At 44.0% G+C, this 19836-nt stretch overlaps 1 protein-coding gene across 1 annotated transcript in view; it reads right to left on the bottom strand.

Annotated features, from left to right (window-relative positions):
- Mtus1 (microtubule associated scaffold protein 1) overlaps positions 1-19836 on the bottom strand; it is a 130669-nt gene that overhangs the window by 75402 nt on the left and 35431 nt on the right. Inside the window, exons 2-3 of the mRNA XM_057752410.1 lie at positions 12807-15025; positions 6849-7044 (exon numbers count right to left, since the gene is read on the bottom strand). Of these exons, the coding sequence (XP_057608393.1) occupies positions 6849-7044; positions 12807-14861 (2251 nt within the window). The 5' untranslated portion in view covers positions 14862-15025. The remainder of the gene's footprint in view (positions 1-6848; positions 7045-12806; positions 15026-19836) is intronic.

The raw sequence follows: 19836 nt of genomic DNA, 5'->3' as shown, positions 1-19836 counted from the left end.
AGGAAGATTTTAGCATGTGACACTTATTCGGAGAATCAAGAAAGAAACGCAGGAAAAGCCTGGGGTGTGGCTCAATAGGAAAGGCATTTGATTAGCACAAGGGCGCATCAAACCAGCATCAAAAACACCGACAAAGCCGGGCGGTGGTGGCGCACACCTTTAATCCCAGCACTCGGGAGGCAGAGGCAGGTGGATCTCTGTGAGTTCGAGACCAGCCTGGTCTACAGAGCTAGTTCCAGGACAGGCTCCAAAACCACAGAGAAACCCTGTCTCAAAAAAACCAAAACACCGACAAAGACAGCTTCCAGGTTCATTAGCTGTCAAGTTTATGGGCAGAACTACTTTATGTAGGAAGCTTATTGAGACTTCAACATTGATCACAATTTTAGTTTATTTCCTTTCCTAGGGTTACAAAAAAATATGAGTCAATTAAAATCCTTGGAAACTCTTGGGGTGAATCATCTATGGCCATAAAAGTGAGCTGGAAAAATGGGTCAATGCTGTTCCTCACTTTTACTCATTTCACCTCTCTTTGTTCTCCCTAATCTAACATCTACATTCTTCTTCATTCCCTTTATTTCAAAGACAAACTCTTCTGGACGCTGCTGCACCTCTAGTCTCTCATTGTCTGACTATTGCAATTATCTTTTTTTTTTTTTTTTGGTTTTTCGAGACAGGGTTTCTCTGTAGCTTTGGTGCCTATCCCGGAACTAGCTCTTGTAGACCAGGCTGGCCTCAAACTCCCAGAGATCCACCTGCCTCTGCCTCCCGAGTGCTGGGATTAAAGGCGTGCGCCACCACCGCCCGGCTGTTGCAATTATCTTGTTGTTCTTATCCTCATTGGCTTTTTCCACAAGTTGGAGTAACCTCTGTACATTTGTATCATCTCTCATCAGAAACATGTACCCATCTTTTGAAGTAGTTTGTAGCCATTTACCTCCCGAAAACCTTTTCTTGTTCTCTTTCGACTTACAACCTCTCCCCTTATATATCCAACCATTGAACAAAGAAAGCTGTAGGCATACCCTTGAGACCATTCTCCACCAAGCAAACCAATCAGGAAGTCCACAATATTTTAAACACACGCTATATTTTCTATTCCCTGAACCATGTAGGAGACTTGGGATTTGCATCTAGATGACCGGAACCCATCTGATGGCAGCTCAACTAGCTCACTGATCTGAACAGATGCGCTAGTCCAGACCCTGATCCTACTACTCCCAGATATGCTACAGCCTCGATGATGCCCGCAACCTTGCCTACTGACACGCTCCTTTGGATGCACACAAAGATTAGCTCAAAAGCCCCCATTCTCCTCCAGTCTCCCCTTAGGCTGAGCTGGTTTTCTCCCTGTATTGCAGAGACTCGGTGCTATGTCTAAGTCCCTGATCAACTCAAACTAAAGGACGCTTTAAATGCCCGTTATATAACAGGTGTATTGTGCTGAGCACTGGAAATATATAAATAACTCATCCCTGGACCCTGGCCTATGGATGTCAGTTTGCCAGAAAATGGACATGTAAGAAAATCAGCACACAGCATAGCACACAGTCTCGGCAGCCAGGACATTCAGCTAAGAAGGCTCAGCTCAGGCACCCCTCTCTGGTCCCCGCCTCCAGTGTTGAAAGGATACCGACTTAATCACACTTGTAGTCTTGCAGTCTAATGGACTGCCCAGTACAGAGCGGGTATTCCTCAATGGCTAAGTGACTGCGCAGAGACACTTCATGAGTCACTCTATAGAGCAATCTCCAGAGTTTGCTTTATAGCCCCTCCAGAGCTATGAACAAACACACAAGAAAGCTTAGGATAGTGCCTGCCATATCATAACACTCCTGAGCCCATCCGCTATGATTATTGTTGCAATAGAAGTCCCAAGACACACTCTTTAGTGCTGTGGTTACTGACAAATATAAAACTATCTGCTAGTAGTGATAATTTCCAGATTTTAGTAACTATTAGACATGAGAAAATTTCTACTTTATCTCTCTCAAACTCAGAAAAATACTGTAAGATCTTTAAAGATTTTTAAATGCTGAATGAAAGTGTTTATACAGGTCCAGAAGCTGCGCTTGAATGAGAAAGAAGAAAAACCACAATAACAGACATGTCATGACGAGTTCTAGATGTACTACTATCTCAGAAGGGATGTAAAAGAGTCAGTAAACCCACAATAAGCCAAATAAAAATGAAGGTTTACTCTCCCCAAGTGCTACTTCTCTTTCTCTAGAGTAAAACTGCAAGCTGTCTCTTGCATGCAGCCCTGATTCACTTCAAGGCCTCACTCACCCAGAGAAGCATACTCTTATTAGCCCACATCAGTCCAACTAAAATGGACGGTGAGTGAATCTCTGTAGACGGCAGAACTAAGCAGAGCACAAGGAGCCTCCTGGCCGAGCACGTCCACTATGCTGTTAGTTTCCAACAGTCTTGTAGAAGAATTCACAATGCAGAAAGCTGAGAAGACCACCTGAAGTCCGGGGCCTAAAAAGGGCACAGTCTCTAAACCATTTAGCTAGGGACAGACAATTTTTAATTTGCTCAAAACCAGTTCCAATGGTGTATCTTCAGAGTGACTACGCCAGGTTATGAGCTCAAACTCGGGGGCCCCCCCGCTGCCTGGTTTGAGTCTCCACCTCTGCCCTTCCCAGCTGCCATTTCCCAGCTGCCATTTAACTCAGCTGTGGCAGTTTTCTAGTTTGCATGTTGGGAATAAGCCTCAGAACACCATCGTGAGGGTGAACTAGTCAGAGGCCTAGAAACTGGCAGCCCTTGAGTTGAGGGAGCTGATTATCCTCAGCGTAATACTTGTTACGAAAATTTCCATCCTTATCTAATCATACTTAATTGACTTCATTAACAAAAGAAAACAGAGCGGGGGAGCTAGTCCAGTGGCAGGTAGAGCACTTGCTTCGCCTGCTCAAGGCCCGACTGGCATTCCTGGGTTCAACCCTAGCACCTCCGCCAACAACAGCGCCCGCAGTCAAAAGCGAAAGCACTCGAGTTTGACTTGTATTATTTTATATTCTGGCATCATATACAAGTTTCCGTGTTTGGCAATGAAATGGAAGTACCACAATGGCTTAACTGTGTTCTCTCTCATACTCATGTTTTTTTTTGTTTTGTTTTTTAAATGCTATTTGACTCTGGGTCTGACTTTCTGCTTAGTTTTCTGAAAGGATTCATTGAAAACCCCATGTTGGCTGGGAGGCTGCTGCCACTCACCTTCCCAACAGTCAATGTGGGAGATGACAGTGAGTGGCATCCATTGGGTTTCAGTTTGCCAATACACAAGCGCCTCATTGTACGGCAAAGGGCAAAGGCTCTCAGTGATCTAAAGGCGCTCTGTTCTTGCTCCTGAAGTTCGGGTCTCTTTTTAGCTCACCTGTATTACATTTCCACAACACCTCCCAAACTATGGTGACTCTCCAAACGAGTCCCAGTTACTAATTTTTAAACATAATACTGCACAGTTGAGTTAGTTTTCTGTCTTATTTCAGCTAGCCAGAACAAACACCTCAGACTGGCTGACCCAAGCAACAGGAATTTATTGTCTCTTTTTTCTAGCACCTGAGGCGCCCCCAAGACCAAGTTCTCAGCTAAACTGATTCCAGCAAGAGTCTCTTTGTGGATACAAGACGGCCCCTTTCTCAAGTACCTCACAAGGCTCCAGTATTTCTTCTTCTTCCTATATGTCAGTTTGAACTAGGGTCTCTCCTTTCTGACTTCACTTAACTGTGAGATTCCTAGCTCCAAAGTTAGGGCTTCCACATTTAAATTTGCAGTGAGGCAAACATTCAGTCCACAGAAGTCTTCTAACCATACCAAAACAAAACTTAAAATTCAAACCCATAATAGTTATAGTTACATTCCATTTTTTCTATTCACATGTAGAAAACTGCCAAGTAACGGGGCATGGTAGCACATGCCTGTACCGTAAGTACTCAGGGTAGAGGCAGGAGAATTGCTGCAAGTTCAGGGACAGCCTGAGATACACGGCAAGTTCCAGAGCAGCCAGGGAAAAAGAGTCTCAAACCTTGTCTTAAAAAGAATGTGTGTGGCCGGGTGGTGGTGGCGCACGCCTTTAATCCCAGCACTCGGGAGGCAGAGGCAGGCGGATCTCTGTGAGTTCGAGACCAGCCTGGTCTACAAGAGCTAGTTCCAGGACAGGCTCCAAAACCACAGAGAAACCCTGTCTCGAAAAACCAAAAAAAAAAAAAAAAAAAAAAAAGAATGTGTGTGTGTGTACACATATATAATTTAGTTTTTTAACTCTCACAGCAAGCTCACCTGGCTTCAATTCCCAACACCCACATCAAATAAATATAAATAAATCTTTAGACTATCAGGTCCACATTTCTCTTAGGACACAATATACATAACACATGGCAGAGGGACTTTTAAAAAGACTGATCTGTTCCAAAAAGAATTCCATCTGTTTAAATAGACCCCGGTGGGAAGCTGACTTCCAGAAGGCATGTGTAAGTATGCAAGCAGCCAAGCCTCCCATAATCACCCCAGTAGCAGACATTCCCCAGAAAAGTGGGCAAGTTCCAGATCATCCCTAGAAAAACAAGCCTGCAAAAGATGTTGGAGCCTAAGATTTTGAAACCCTTACACTTGACAACCATCCACGCTAACGGAGGGGAAACGCATGCCAAGCCTGGCAGCTCAGGGGTGCCAGAATGAAACCAGAACACAGGGCCCCTAACTACAGGCCAGGGAGCCAGCAACCACAGCTCCACATGGCACCAAGTCCCAGGTGCTCCAAACATCAAAGCAGGAAGCACTCTCCATCTCCTGGCAAGGACCAGCAGCCCCATCAGGCAGCAGCAAGGAGGACCAGAACTCAGCTCGCCCTCCTAGAGACTCCCAGTGGTGAAATCAGGTACCACTGCTTCCCTCCTCTCCCTGGCACACTTTAGCTTCTCTATCCACGCCCCCTCCCATGATGGCTACTTGGTGGGGACATGTTTCTCCACTCATTCATTTCTCCCTGGAGACGGAAAGGAGTGGAAATCCCTCTTCTCCCACATCATCTGGCATCTGCTCCTCCATCCTCATGGCCTTGGCAGTAGCCAGGAATCTGAACAGCACATATTCAAGCATAGCTGGCGTCTCACACCAGCAGCTTTGAGAGAGAACGGGTGAATCGATCGTAAAAAAGCTAAGTTGCAGTGCCGTAAAGCGGTCCTCCGGGATCCGGCCGGCTTTATAGGTTCTGTAAAGCCGTCTCACATGTGGGAACACATCACTTTAGAGGCACATTTTTTAGCATTCACTAGCAGTCACAATTTTTACGAGAGATCTACCTGGCACACCTTTAATTTGCTCAAGGTTGTACCTACAGAAATGAGGGGTGTTCCCTATGGAACGCTCTCAGCCCGCTGGGGTGACTAAGCAGGCTTTTCTTCTTAGTCTCGGAAAGGAATGAATTTCGCACTTGCTGTTCCGGCTCACAAAGCAGAGCGATCTGAACATCTGCCAGGTTTAGGAAGACCCTTAGCAGTCATTCTCGGTACTATCAAATTTCAGCCTAATCTGACTAGAGCTAGAACTTCGAAAAGACAGGCCAAGGTAAACTAAAGTTCACATCAGAAAAGTTTAACTTAGTAGTCGCTCTCCTAGCTCTGCATTGTCCCTCAGCACAATTGGGGTGGGGGGATCTCTTCATAGGTGATGGGGGCATGTTATGAACCTTCAAAAATCTCTACTGCATATTAAGTACATAGCCATTTACTAAAGTTTTATTACATTTATTTAATGTGTGTGAGAGGAAGAGAAAACGCATGCCAGCGTGCATGCGTGGAGGTCAGAGAACCTGTGGGGACCCTCTTCTATTCTGGGGGACCCTCAGATCAAACTCGGGCCAGAGTTGAAAGCCAGAACCCTGAGTCATCTTACAAGCTCACTCCCCTCAACCCCAGTTTTGTGTTTGTTTTTGGTTTAGACAGGGTGTTGATATATATATGTATATATATGCATAAATACATATATATGTATAAACATGCACACACATATACATACATACACACATACACACACACACACACACACACACATATACACACATGATTCCAGGCAGGGCTTGAACCTGCAATCCTCCTGCCTTGGCCTTCCAAGTAACAGGATTATACAGGTGCACCACTACACTCAGGTTTTTTTTTTTTTTAATTTTAATAAAATAATTCATGTGTTCCTGTTTGCTTCCTGCAGCAGCGATAAACACCACTACTGAAAGTAACTTGAGGAGGAAACAATATTTCCTCTTAAACTTCCAGGTCAGTCCAGCTGAGGGAAGTCAGGGCAAGGACTTGAGGCAGGAATGGAAGCAGAGCCCATAAAGGAGTGCTGCTTGTTCGTTTGTTCCCAGGTTTCACGCTACCTTTCTTCTGCATCCCGGGCCCGCCTGCCTCAGTATGCCCACAGCGTCCCGGTTCCTCCTACATCAAATTAGCAACCAAGAAAACACCATAGACGTGCCCTCGAGCCAATCTGATGGAAGCAATTCCTAATTGAGGCTCCTTCTTCTCAGGTGTGTCAAATTGACAACCGAGATTATCGCAATATTTACAACAGCTAGCCAATGGCACTGATGCTTCTGATAGCCTGGAAGTTTATGCGCATCAGCTACTCCCCAAAGCAGCTTTGTGCTGCTCAAAGGTGGGGCTGTGTTGCCTCTCCATCTCCACATCTTTCCTGAGCAGACTTTTGGACCACAAAAAGCTAGCTGCCTCAGTGACATAGGGCATTCGTTCTACAACCAGATGGTCTTTCTGCTTCCTGCCAAGCCCAGTTTTAGACACAAATAATTGATAAAGAGTACAGTTGAGTGTCTTTGTTCTTACCAGAGCCGGACACACGCCTGATCCTCTGAGGCGATAAGGCCCTGTCGGAGCCTGGGATTCTGCTGTCATTTTTCCTCCTCAGGCAGGAGACAGCAGGCCCCACTTTGGCTTTGAGACCTGTTGCTTTCCTCAGGCTGCAGGGGTCGGGCTTGGAAATGTTTCTTCCTAGGGTGGTGGCGGTTTTGGGTGCGGAACCCTGTGAGAAAACCAGAAGATTTCAGTCTCGTGCTTACCCATCCCTGTGGTGTCCACTTTGCGACAGAAACCTTCCGTCTCGGTGGCTGTGCCAGAGAAGCATTTAATTACCATTTTTACTATGAACGGCTGACTTGAATTTGTCCTGATCTATCCACAGGCACATTAGTAGAACTGATCTCCAAGGCCTGGGGTTGACTTCAGCAACATTGTTCAGTCCTCTGGGTAGTGAGTACCCAGACAGTTCCCCCTAGCTGCCTGCCTATTCTTGCTCTGGTACCTTTCAAGGCCAGGCTTCACTGGGGCTGCAGCTTGGGTTTGTTCCCTTCTCTCCCCATGGATTCATCCTACATAGCTTGTCTGCTGTTCAACTGTGACTGATGCACTTTCCCAGCCAACACTTTCCCCTCTGGCTGCCCCTGTATTTAATTTCTGTCTGGGTCTCCCCACTGAAATCTTTCTACTCGGTAAGAACAACAACGATTCTATTATTGTTGGCATTCACTAACACAGAGCCCTCACACTATCCAGAATACCATTCTAATTTTTTAATTTTTAGCTCACTTACAGAACAGTGAGTTTTATGGCACACACAATATGGCAGTGTTCCAGTTACATCTTATCCACATTTACTGGAGCTCTCATTCATCTTCTCAACCTTTTCCTCCTCCATATGTGTGTGTGCGTGTGTGTGTGTATACACCTACACATATATACTTAATCCAGCACACAGGCAAAATGTGATTTTTTTGTCATCTATCATCCTTTAATTCCAACTTTTAGTCTTCTTTGTCACAGTCTATTTTCAAGGTGTGCATGCGTTTGCATGCACGCACACATATATATTACACAAAACAGACAAATTCTGTGTCTGAAAGAAACCATGTTGTGTTTCTGACTTGTTTAACCCAACATGACGATTTCTGTTCTCCAATAAGCGACAGTTTCACTCATTTTTACGGATGAATAGAGTTTTGTTTGTGTATAATCTGCTCCTCTGTTGGCAGGCTTCTAGGCTTGCTCTGTATCTGACCACTGTGAATAGTGAAGCAGTAAGCATGGATGCTTGGATGTCTCTGTGGTGAGGCTTAGATTCCTTCAGGTGTAACTCCAGGTGAAGTATAGATAGTACTATGGCGGCTCTCCAGTCTAAATTCTAAACCCATTATCAACTAACTTAAATCTGTTTAATAACCCAGTAAGATTATCTGTCATACCGTGTGGTAGTGTGAATGTAATTGGCTGGCTGCCATAGCTTGGTAGGGAGTAGTCTTATTGACATAGACGTGGCTTTGTTGGGGGAAGTGTGTCACTGTGGGCAGACTTTGAGGTCTCCTATGCTCAAACTATTGTCTTGTCTGTGGACAAGATGTAGGTCTCTTGGCTCCTTTTCTAGCACCATGTCTGCCTGCTCACCACCAGGACCTGACATGAGGATAATAGACAAATTTCTGATCTGTAAGCCACCCCAATTAAATGTTTTCCTTTATAAGAATTATTGTGGTCTTATTATCTCTTAACAGCAATAGAAACCCTAACTAAACCATACCCCATTTTAAGGAATAACATGAAACACTCAAAAATGAAATCAATTTTACCTTCGTCACAATTTACACCTCATCTGCTATTAACATATTCAGGTGCCCATCTTAAAGAAAGCGTGTTTGTCTTTGCTTCCTTTCTTACCTCTTAAATTCACTTTTTCACCTGCCTTCATATAAAAGCCAGGCTCATTTCTCAAAAGGGCCATTATATCCCCAGGGCCATTTGGCCTCAACCTCTGCTTCTGCTTCTACCCCCTTCTACAGAAACGTAGCTATAGTCTTTTTCTGTCCTGTGAGTCAGCTCCCAAATTATGACATAGAGACTTATTAATTATGAAAGCTCAGCCTACAGCTTAGACTTGTTCCTAATTAGATCTATGTACCATCACAAGGCATTACTGCTCTTCCATCTTGCACCTCCTGTTTCCTCTCCATGTCTCCTGGCATCTCCTGTGTACCTAGATTCTCCTGCTCTTCCGTTCTCTTCCTGGAAGTCCCGCTTATTCTTTCCTGCCTAACTATTGGCCATTCATCTCAGTTCAACCAATCAGAAGGCACTTTGGTAAAGACACCATCACAGTGTACAGATATTCTACCACATTCTTCTAAGGTCACATCAAATCATTCAGGATGTGGCAGCCCCTGCCATTGTCTTCCTTGCATTCCCCACTCCTGTCACAACCTCTACCTGGCCATCCCCTGCATCAGAATACCTTCCTATGGTTCTTCATCTTTGCACTTGGTGTTTGCAGGCCCTACACATTATGGCAAGTGACCAAGTGGCATTTTCGAAAGAAGTTTCCCTTGATAATCTTCCTGATTGCCACTGCCCATCTTCCTCTCCTGTAACACTCAGAACTCAGAACTCAAGCCCTGGTGGCTTATTTTCTGACAGACCCACTGGACTAGATAACACATTTGCACCAACGCTGTCTTTCTTTATACCCTTAACAAGTGCTGTGTATGTGGCATACACAGTAGGTGCCTAACCAATGTTTCCACTGTAGAGATAAGGACACGGGAGCCTTACTCCAAGTACAAATTCTAACACTAATAAACTGCAATTTCCTTCTCCCTTTAGAGAAAAGCTGCGTCTCATAAAGGGGTCACTTTGCAGTGAGTTATGGAGCCACAAATTTAAAATTATCCAAACCGCATGCTCTTAAGCTCAGGCTTGCATATTCCCTACCGTGGCCCTCCTTTGTCTAATCACAGCTGACTGTTTCCTACATATATGTAAAGTCCCACACTGTTGGCTGTTGAATCCATAGACTAGGTGAACTCAATACTAATCTAATAGCTCGTGTCCCAAGTCAACTGCTGCAGGTCACATTGACCCTGGAGAGCGACACAGAATCCTCTACCCAGAGAAACTTTTACTTTAAGATTTTATTTGTTATGTATAAAGTGTTCTGCCTGCATGTATTCCTGCACGCCAGAAGAGGGTACCAGATCCCATTACAGATGGTTGTTAGCTGCCGTGTAGGTGCTGGGAATTGAACTCGGCCTCTGGAAGAGCTCTCTCTCCAACCCGAGAAACTTTCTTTTATAAAGTAAAAGCAAAATTCTCTTCAATGTATGGGAGTGAATCTTCCACAGATCATTTATTTTACTTTCAGCGCCCACATTCTGAGAAATTGGGGTTTGTGAGGCATAGGAGACCTGAATTTGAGCATCTGTTTCCTTCACAACTGTGTGAGCTTGAAACACACCCTCTGAAGTATGACCAAAGGTGACAACTGCCCTGCTGTTGCTGGAAAGAACAGTGGGCATTACTGAGCATCACTGGGACAATTAGATGACAGCCTATAAGAAAGGCACACGGGCCCATCTTTCCTTTATGTAACAGCATGCTATCTTGAACACATAACCTCTGCAATGGGCAACCATTTCTAACCCTCTATAGCAGTCTTAAATCACTTCTAAATAAAGACCTTCCTAAAGTTTCAGGTAAACTCAGATCACCAAACAGCAGTAAGGTGGAAGGCAACCTTAAGTAAATCACTTTAGCTGAAGACTAAGACCAACAGAGTGTATGCGAGCTCACGCATGCGCACACGCGCACACACACTCAAACCGTACCATCCTTCTACAGCAGGAACTGGGAACTGCTGAAGTGACTAACAAGATGAAACACCAGTACACGTGCTTAGCATTCTACAATCAGCCACACCTGGAGCTATGACGGTCAGTCAATCTGACCTCTTCACACCCTCCCTTCCTAAGGCTAGAACTGTGTGGGGGTTGAATTAGACAAATCGGAGGACCCCACTCTATGTAAGACAGGGTCACAGAAGCATAGTTCCTTATTCTAGAAGATAAGGAAAAGTGCCAGCGAAGAGAGTGTGGGACAGTCCTTTCAGCCTTATAAAGCATTTCACACCTAATCCTAAGGGCTCACTGTGACACTGCCAATGTGCAAACTACTGGAATCCCGGCTTCCGTGGCCTCAACACCACATCGTGGGCCTATGCTACCAAATTGGAAACATAAGGAAATAAAACCAAAATGCTCTGGTTTTAGAATGACATAAGCAATTTATATTCAAAGACCAATGTTCAGGAAACTTTATGCTAGTTTTTCTAGTACTGGGGGTCTACAAGTTAATAAATGCCTCTCATAAAGCGAAGCATACTGGTTCATAACTAATCTTAGCATTAAGGGTGTACAGCAAAAAAAAAAAAAAATCTCAAATTCAACACCAGCCTGTGCTACTACTGTGTGCTGAATTCAAAACCACACTGGCTGCCATGTTGATACCTGAAGTCTCCATAAATTACAAATATCTTGGTTCTTTGCATATCTATAAACACCTGTCTAAGCTGGGCAGTGGTGGCACACGCCTTTAATCCCAGCACTCAGGGAGGCAGAGACAAACAGATCTCTGTAGTTCGAAGCCAGCCTGGTCTACAGAGGTAGTTTGTGGGACAGCTAGAGCTGTTAACAGAGAAACCCTGGTTCAAAAAGCCAGAAACACCTATCCACAATTTTGAGTTAATTTTAATTTTAATTGGATAAAGTTCTAAACGATCTGAATTTCCTCAATTAGACAAACAGAACTTAAAAGGTCTGTGTTCTGAAACAATACACAAACCCATTGGACTAGAAATCCCTGTGGCATTCCATCCTTACCAACAGAATTATTGATAGAAAGGCAAACATCTGTAAACTGACCAGGTCAAGAGTATCTCCAGTTTATCACCTAGACATTCCCTGCATGACCTGAAACAAAAGAACTCAGGTGCTTGACGATGCTGTTTCCATTCCTCCTACACAGGAGTCCCCAATGATGTCTATCTTCCTCCTCTGCACACAGATCCATTCCTGGTCCAGAGGACAAGCATTTCAAGGGCAGTCTGTGCGGGGCTGAAAATACACCTAAGTCTCCACTGCCAAAAATAGAATGAGGGCACACAGTCCCAGCAGCAGCCTGGCATGTGCTTTGAAAACTAGTTTTATCATATCATTGTCAAAAAAACATGCATATACATGTTTAAAGAAAAATAACCTTTGAACTGCGCACAATGCAGCAATGATTTCTTAAGTGATGCTGTTTAGTCCCCTGCATGGTTTGACAGGTGCTGTTGAAGACTTTTTGCTTTATTTACTGTGTATGGATTTGTTCCTTTCATGCATTAAAAATCCATGCAAAATGGGCCGCGGGGGACCTTACACACCCCCTGCCCAAATCCTTTCCCTTCTGGCTGCGGCACAGTTCCCAGACCTGTGTCACATAGCTGGCTGCAGTAGACTCAAATCTGGGAGATTAGGCTCAGGTTCCAGAACTGCTTCCCCAAAGACACCGGGATCGGTTTTTATGTTGATATGTTCACCAGCACTCCACAGCCAATTCTTAAATGTGGTTTGCATGCTTACGCCTCCCCCTTTTTTTTTTTTGCTTTTTGAAAAGAAAATAAAATATAGCCTGATGTGAGCTGCTTCACTTCAAATACCTAATATAGCAAAACATCAACCTTTTCTTTGAAAACACTATCAAAAGGAAAGGCCATGTTCAAGAAAACACTAGAACTAAGTTTTTCACTATGTAAGGTTGTTATATTTTGACCCATTAACTCTCTATACTGGATGATAGGACAAAGAATACATGAATATGAATCATGAGCCAAGATCAGTGATATTATTATCAATTAATAGGCAACATATTGCTAATACACCGGCTTTCTTCATTCCTAGAAGCAGACAGTGGCATCCCACTCACCACAAACGGGGGCTTGCATTCTGAAGTCTCGTCGGTGGTTGGCTTTCCCAGCTCTTGCTTTTCCGTTGGAGACTCGCAGTCCTTTTCACCCTTTTCAGGGCTAATCCGATCGATGTGGGAAACAAACGTTACTTCCAAACACTCTGAACTTTTCATTTTCCCCGGGAGAATGCCTTTGATCTTCTGGAAAAACGCAGCTACGGACCCAGTCTCGCTCGCTGCGTGAGAAGACGCTGAAGTCTTGTCAACATCCTCCCGGTTCGATTTCGCGGCAGATGTTCTTCTTGGAACCCTGAGCGAAGCGTTTATAGAATGAGTTGAAACATGCACAGCCTGGCTGGTAATGAGTTTATTAAACTGTTGCTTGTCTGTCTTGTTAATTAGGATCTCTGCCTTTTTGTCTGCATTCAAATCGGATCTCGGTTTTCTGTTCATAGCCGTCAACTGTTTAGAAGGCACTGGTGGGGCTGAGGAGACCCCAGTAATCTGAGGCTTGGGTGTGCCGTTCATTGCAAAAGCATCTTTGGGTTGCAGCACTGATCTGGATATAACTTTGGCCTTAATGTTCTTGAAGTTTGGCCTTGGGTAACTTATAATTTCTGTTTTCCTAACTTTGCTGCTTACAGTGGCATTCGTTTTGGTAGCTGATTTTCCCAGATTAGGCTTTGGCGCATTCACGGGTGCCCCTTTCAAGTTTGGTGCGGTCTCGGCATCTCTTGGACCTTTCTCCATGAGATTGCACCTCTCTGTCGCATCAACAGGGGAAAGCATAAGGCTTACGCTGGGGGTGTCCTGAACTGGTGTTGACGTGCAAACCATATGATTTGTGCTAATGGCTCTACCATTTTCATCCCAAGCCGTCTCACACAGTGAAAACCTCTGCCCTGGGACACTTCTTAGGGTTAGCTCGTCAGCACTCTTTTGGATTTCTGAGTTGTCATGAGAGGCGGCGTGCAGGTCTTCCATCGTAGTGACTTTACACTCAGAGTCCAGGGCGCTGGTTTTACTTTTATCAAAAGCTGGCACCAGTGAAGGGCATTCGTCATCAACATGACGGTTAGACAGTGTTCCTCTCAGGCTTTGGCCCATTTCCTGTTGACCGTATGAGCGGTATGAATGAGTCTCACTGTTTGGTTCATCTTTAGATACACAATGGAACTCCTGTGATACAGACCCACTGGGAACCTCCATGCCATCAGAAACTGGTGTCACAGCTTGGATCTCTCTGTCTCCAATGAGTCCTTGCTCTGGCCAATCTGGGTACTCTTTGGTAACATTTCCTAAAGACTCCAGGCACGGAATTCCACTGTCTGCACCGTCAGTTTGCATGGGCACATCAGAACACACCGTACAGGTTGTGTTTAGAGCCCTTGGAGGCGGGGCTTGAAGCTTTTCAAAGCCCTCGCTGTTATGAGTTCCTCTCACATGCATCTCAGAGGGCTGGGGTGATGTCCACATGGGGGAGGACAGCAGCGTGTTTCCACCCCCCACAGTCGTTGGTGGCAGACCTCCAGGAGCATGGAAAGGCTCACCGCGTTCAATAGAATGGCGTGCTATCATGGTACACTTAGTTGGATCCAATTTCATGTCAAATGTCTGTTTTAGCCCCACAGGGGCAGCGGAGTCTGCACAGTCGAAACCATCATCAGACTTGCACACACCGGCAAGAGAGGGCTCAAACCTCTCTTCCTGGGGTGCCTCTAGGGAATCCAACTTACTATGCAGGTCCGTACTGAGTGCAGAGGACTGATGGGTAGGATCGCTATGCATTGCAAACCCGGGCTTACTAATGAAACCACTTGAAGGTTCTGGGTAATCAATTGCTTCTACACGCTGATGGCTTAAAGAAACACTTTCACTGCCGTCCACGGCAGAATCCATCTCGTAGTCCACCACCATGTCATCCGGGTTAGCAGCGTTCCAATCTCCGGGACTCGCTGAAGGGCGCTGTGTAGATGGTAACTTGGTGTCATGTTCAGGTGTGTTCCCGTTTTGATCCCTGATAAATACACAATACAACTCATCTTCTGTCTTGCCTGAATTATCATCATTCATCCTGAATATGAACTTTAAACCTCTGCCATTTTATATTCTCTTCGAATTCTTTGAAATTGGAAAGCAGATGGAAAATAATGGTCTCGCTCCCTCCTTATAGCTTTCCAGCCCAGTTCCGGGATGGCAACCTTGGAGTCTTTGAAGTTGAAATGACTTGTTGTTCCCTGAAAGAAAGAACACATTTAATTCAAATAAATGTTAGAAAGATGTGCAGATCGTCCTTAGTTTAGATCACTGTCTTCACACCAGCCACCTGAATTGTCCGTGTGGGGATTCGTGCTATCACTGGCGAGCCTTCCATTCTCCTTCAAAGATAGTTCTGTGTGGGAAGGAATGGGGCAGATGGATAAGTCCCTGTGATTGATGTCCCAGATGACATCTGCCTTCCTGACTCCCAGAGACCCTCCACCAGGGGGAAGGAACTAAGGCTGAAACAGTCTTTCCTTCGCGTTGGTCGACAGTGAAACCATTCATGCTAATTTCTCTTGGCAGTTCGGATTTATGTCCACTGTCCCAGCATAATTCATGAGTATCCCCTTCCATCATCAGAAGGACCCTACTCTGCGTTCCATACAGTGATTACCAAAGAGACCACCCAGGCCCCACAAATGAGTGAAAGAGATTCCAGGAATTTGCATCTCTTTTCGGTTTCATTTCTATCTTAACCATGTACCTTTCTAGGGCCTGCAGGGGGGTTGATATTGAGAGTGGGACATGGCCTCTGTCAGAACAAAGCCACTGTATGCTGAACTGTGTAACACTTTCAAATAAACTTATGATACATTGAAATCAATCCTGTCCCTTAAAGTACAACTGTTCTGGAGACCGAGTTTGGAGACAAGGTCTTTAAGGAGGTGAGGAAGGTTAAATGATCTGATAACGGGGGAGAACTTGCCCACCAGAACTGCTACTCCTCTGATGCTAGAAGCCCCCACCCCATCCCACTCCACCCCAGGACAGTAAAAACAAATGCATACGATGGTAACAGAAGCATTATCTACAACAGCTGAAGACTAAGGATGGAAAGGAACCCACGTCCACCAACTGGTAAATAAAGTTTTCCAAACTTGCAAATTTACACATCAGAATACTTCATGAGTACAATAAAGAATGTAAAGGTCCATTAGATACAGTGTCCCAATAGGAAAATGTTACACTAAGAGAAAGAAGTCATTCAAAAGACTACCTGTTAAGGTACTGTTTGTACAAAATGTCCAGAACAGGTAAAACTATAAAAGCACAAAGTGCATTAGGGGTTTGTGTGGCATTGGACAAAGGATAACCAACTGGAATGTTTGGGGGATGGGTAATAAAATGTTCTAAATTAATTTTGCTCACAGTTTCACACTGCCATAAAAAAACTGAATTGTGTAATCCATAGCAAATTTTTAAAATGTCCAGAAAGATTTCAGATCTGGGCTGTGGAGATGGCTAAGAAGGTAAAGGCGTTTGTTAGCTCTGCAGCTAGAGCTCGGTCCCCAGAACCCACGTGAAAGAGAGAAGCGACTCCACAAAGCTGTCCCCAGACCACCCCCCCCACATGCCATGGTACAGAGAAACACACATATTCTGTCTCTCTTTTCCCACATCCACGACCCACACCCCCCATTTAAAGATTTAAAATCCAGGGTTTTTTTTTTTTTTTTTTACAAATAAATTTGAATAATAGTCTAATAAAATTTTAGCTGTGCTTGAGAAAGGTCCAGCTCTTCAGGTACAACTACAAGTCATTCTTAAAGATTCACATCATCTGGCTTTTCCCCCTTCATACAGTGTCTGTCACAGGTCGTAGTGCTGTGTTCTGAGGAAAATATCTGCTGGGGATCGTGATACCGAGTATGTGGTCTTTACAATTCTGAGTTAAGAGCAGACCTTATTTTCCTGCTTTGTAATTTTATTACTCCATATTCAAACCCCAGTGACCCAAACAAAATTCAGAAAGGGAACCAGGAAGCACCCAGCGGCTTGGGTGTTTCCATAACAGTTTTTTGTCTTCCTGATCATGCATCCTGAAATCAGCGTCTACTGAATGAAAGGCTAGAGTGTTCTTTAACAGCACGCGCACATATGCATGCATGCACATAGACACACACACCTATATTCACTTAGACAGTTCGAATCCTACAATGATGGCTACGTAATTTATATATTTAGTGTAAATTAGTCAAGTCTGTCACCAGATTGACTGTCCATTAAAAGTCATCACTAAAAACAAATTATTGTCAATTTGCGAATCTTCAAGGTTTTTATGAAGTACAAATTAGCAATTTATTTCATTGATTTACTGTGTATGTTTATGGGTGGGAGTGTATGCCATGCCATCCCACGGAGGTTAGAGGACAACTTTTGGTAGTTGCTTCTCTCCTTCCACCATGTGGGTCCCAATTTCAAACTCAAGTCATCGGGCTTCGTGGTGAGCCATCTTGCTAGCCCCACAGAATATATTTTGCCCCCATTATAAAATGCATTCGATCTCAATGTTTACATCATGAACTTCTGTCTATTCCTTTTCAGAAGCACCAAAGGATAGACCTTTCTCCTTCTTGAAGGGTAGAAATCATTTAAGAGAGTGCAGTCTAAAGACTCATTTTAGTCACTTTCCTGTTGCTATGCTAAGCACTATGACCAAATACAATGTAAGGAAGAGAGTTCCTTGTGGCTTAGGCTCTAGTGGGAAAGGGAAGGCATGGCAGCAGGCAGCTGAAGTTAGAAACTGGAGTTGACATTTCACCAACCAGGAAGCAGAGTGAACTGAAAGTGGGGGCAAGGACATCCTAGGTCAGCTGGCCTGGTGTATACATTGGATAACAGCAAGAGACTATGTCTCAAAGCAGGGGACAAGCAGCAACCGTTTGTCCTGATCTCCAAAAGGCACGTTGTGACACAAGAACATACAGATGTACATCATAACTGATTTTTCTTTTAAAAAAAATCATTATTTGCTATGGGACAATGGTTTTACACTGTAAAAATTTGTTTCTTGTACTTGTTTAATAAAATGCTGACTGGCCACTAGCTAGGCAGAAAGTATGGGTGGGACGACCATGCAGGAAGTAGAGGTAGGGCGTCGAGAACAGAAGAATTCTGGGAAGAGGAAAGTTCAGTCTGCAGTCATCATCCAGACACGGAGGAAGCAAGATAAGAATGCCTCACTGATGAAGGTAACAAGCTACAGACATGGCTAACACAGACAAGAATTATGGGCTAATGTAAGTTATAAGAGTTATAAGAAGCCTAAGCTAATAGGCCAACCAGTTTATAATTAATGTAGTGTTCTGTGTGTTTCTTTGGGGCTGAACAGCCATGGGACCAGGTGGGACAGAAACCTTAGTCAACAATTATTTGTGCTCCAAAGATAAAAATGACTTTTTATGAGAGTTCAAATGCCCCCAAACTTAAAGTATCCTCATATAACTGAATTAATGACTACTGACATTCTTAATCCTGGAAGGAATTTTAGAGCTCACACTCACTAATCTTACAAACGCAGAGATGACCTCTAAGAAACACCCTGCATGCCAATGCTGCTGATGGGGTCTGCGCGGATCTCTGTCAGGTTAGGCAGCACTTGGTCATGTGCTATGCTTCAGCAACTGACTGAACTATGAGCCCCAGGGGAGGCTTCTGCATCCATCCATGCTTTCTCCACCTATTTCCCACCAAATCTAGTACTACCATTCAAATATAATTCAACATGTAATAATTATGAAATTAAATGTATCTCCACAAGTCAAACAATAGGCAGCTCATTATTTTATAGTAAACACAACTTAATTGTATGCCTACTTAGGTATGAGCTGCCATCTTTAATATCTAAACACAAATACGGTTAGGAGTTTCAGCTTATAAATCTCAAGAATCAGTCTCCTTAAAGCTTTTGAAGAACACAAGTCATAACAGTAGTTCAACTCCACAAAATACGCACTCACTTGTAAAGAAGTAGCATAGGTCGTAGGTATGTATGACACGGGCCACTTCTGCTAACACTTCACCAGGGGGAGCAGGCCACAGAGCAACAAGTCAGGAAGAACAATCTTCTACCCAGGAGTGGGAGAATGGGAAACAGTTGTCCAATGAACTAAGTAAGGGAAGATTTCTCGAGAATAATGTCAATCTTCAGTACACAGAACATGACACCAAATTAAGACGTGTGCCCATATCTGTCTTGGTGAAGCCATCATTCTCTGGCTTGCATGGTAGCCTCTCAGCCAATGCCATTCATCAGTGATTCAGCGCTTCCAGAAAAAAGGAAAACCCAAATGGGAAGGCTCTTGCTTGTCACTCAAAAACAAAGTATTTATGACTAACAGGACTGACTGACTAGCTACTTAGTCCATTTCCTCTTCCTTATTTTCCTACATTTCTTGTGGCAAATGCATTCCAGACAAGAATTTGGTGTACATTACATTTTGGTTAGTGTGTGTGTGTGTGTGTTGCTGTTATTTACTGACATGGCTACAATGATTATATTCTCAGATAATACTATTGTTTTGGAAGTATAGAGTAGTTAACTATGTCATTTTTTTCTAAATGAAGACTTCATAAAGTAACACTTGCCTCATATGAACAAAAGACCATATGATTAGTAATCCCTTAGAAGTCGATAGAATCAGAAAGGCGGAGTCTATCTTCACTGCTTGTAAACCTAGAGAATCAAGCAAACAGCGTCTCCAGTAGCCTAAAAAGAGAAAAAAAGAGAGAGAGAGAGAAGAAAAAGAGAAAGGGGGGGGGAGGAAGGGAGGGAGGGAGAAAAGGAGGAAGGAAGAAAGGAGGAAAAAAAGGAAAGAAGGAAAAAATGAAAGGAAGAATTAATTTCTAGCCAGGCAGACCTCTGAGTCTGAGGCCAGCCTGATCTACCAAGCAAGTTCTAGGACAGTCTAGTGAATTATAGACAGAAACACTGTCTTGAAAAGCCAATAGTAGTAGTAATAGTAATACATTTCTATTTATTTGTATCTTGAAGGAAGAAATTAGT

Source organism: Chionomys nivalis, chromosome 20, assembly GCF_950005125.1.
Source record: "Chionomys nivalis chromosome 20, mChiNiv1.1, whole genome shotgun sequence".
NCBI lineage: Eukaryota > Metazoa > Chordata > Mammalia > Rodentia > Cricetidae > Chionomys > Chionomys nivalis.
Note: the sequence above shows the minus strand (reverse complement) of the source record. Positions and strands in the feature narration are given on the sequence as shown.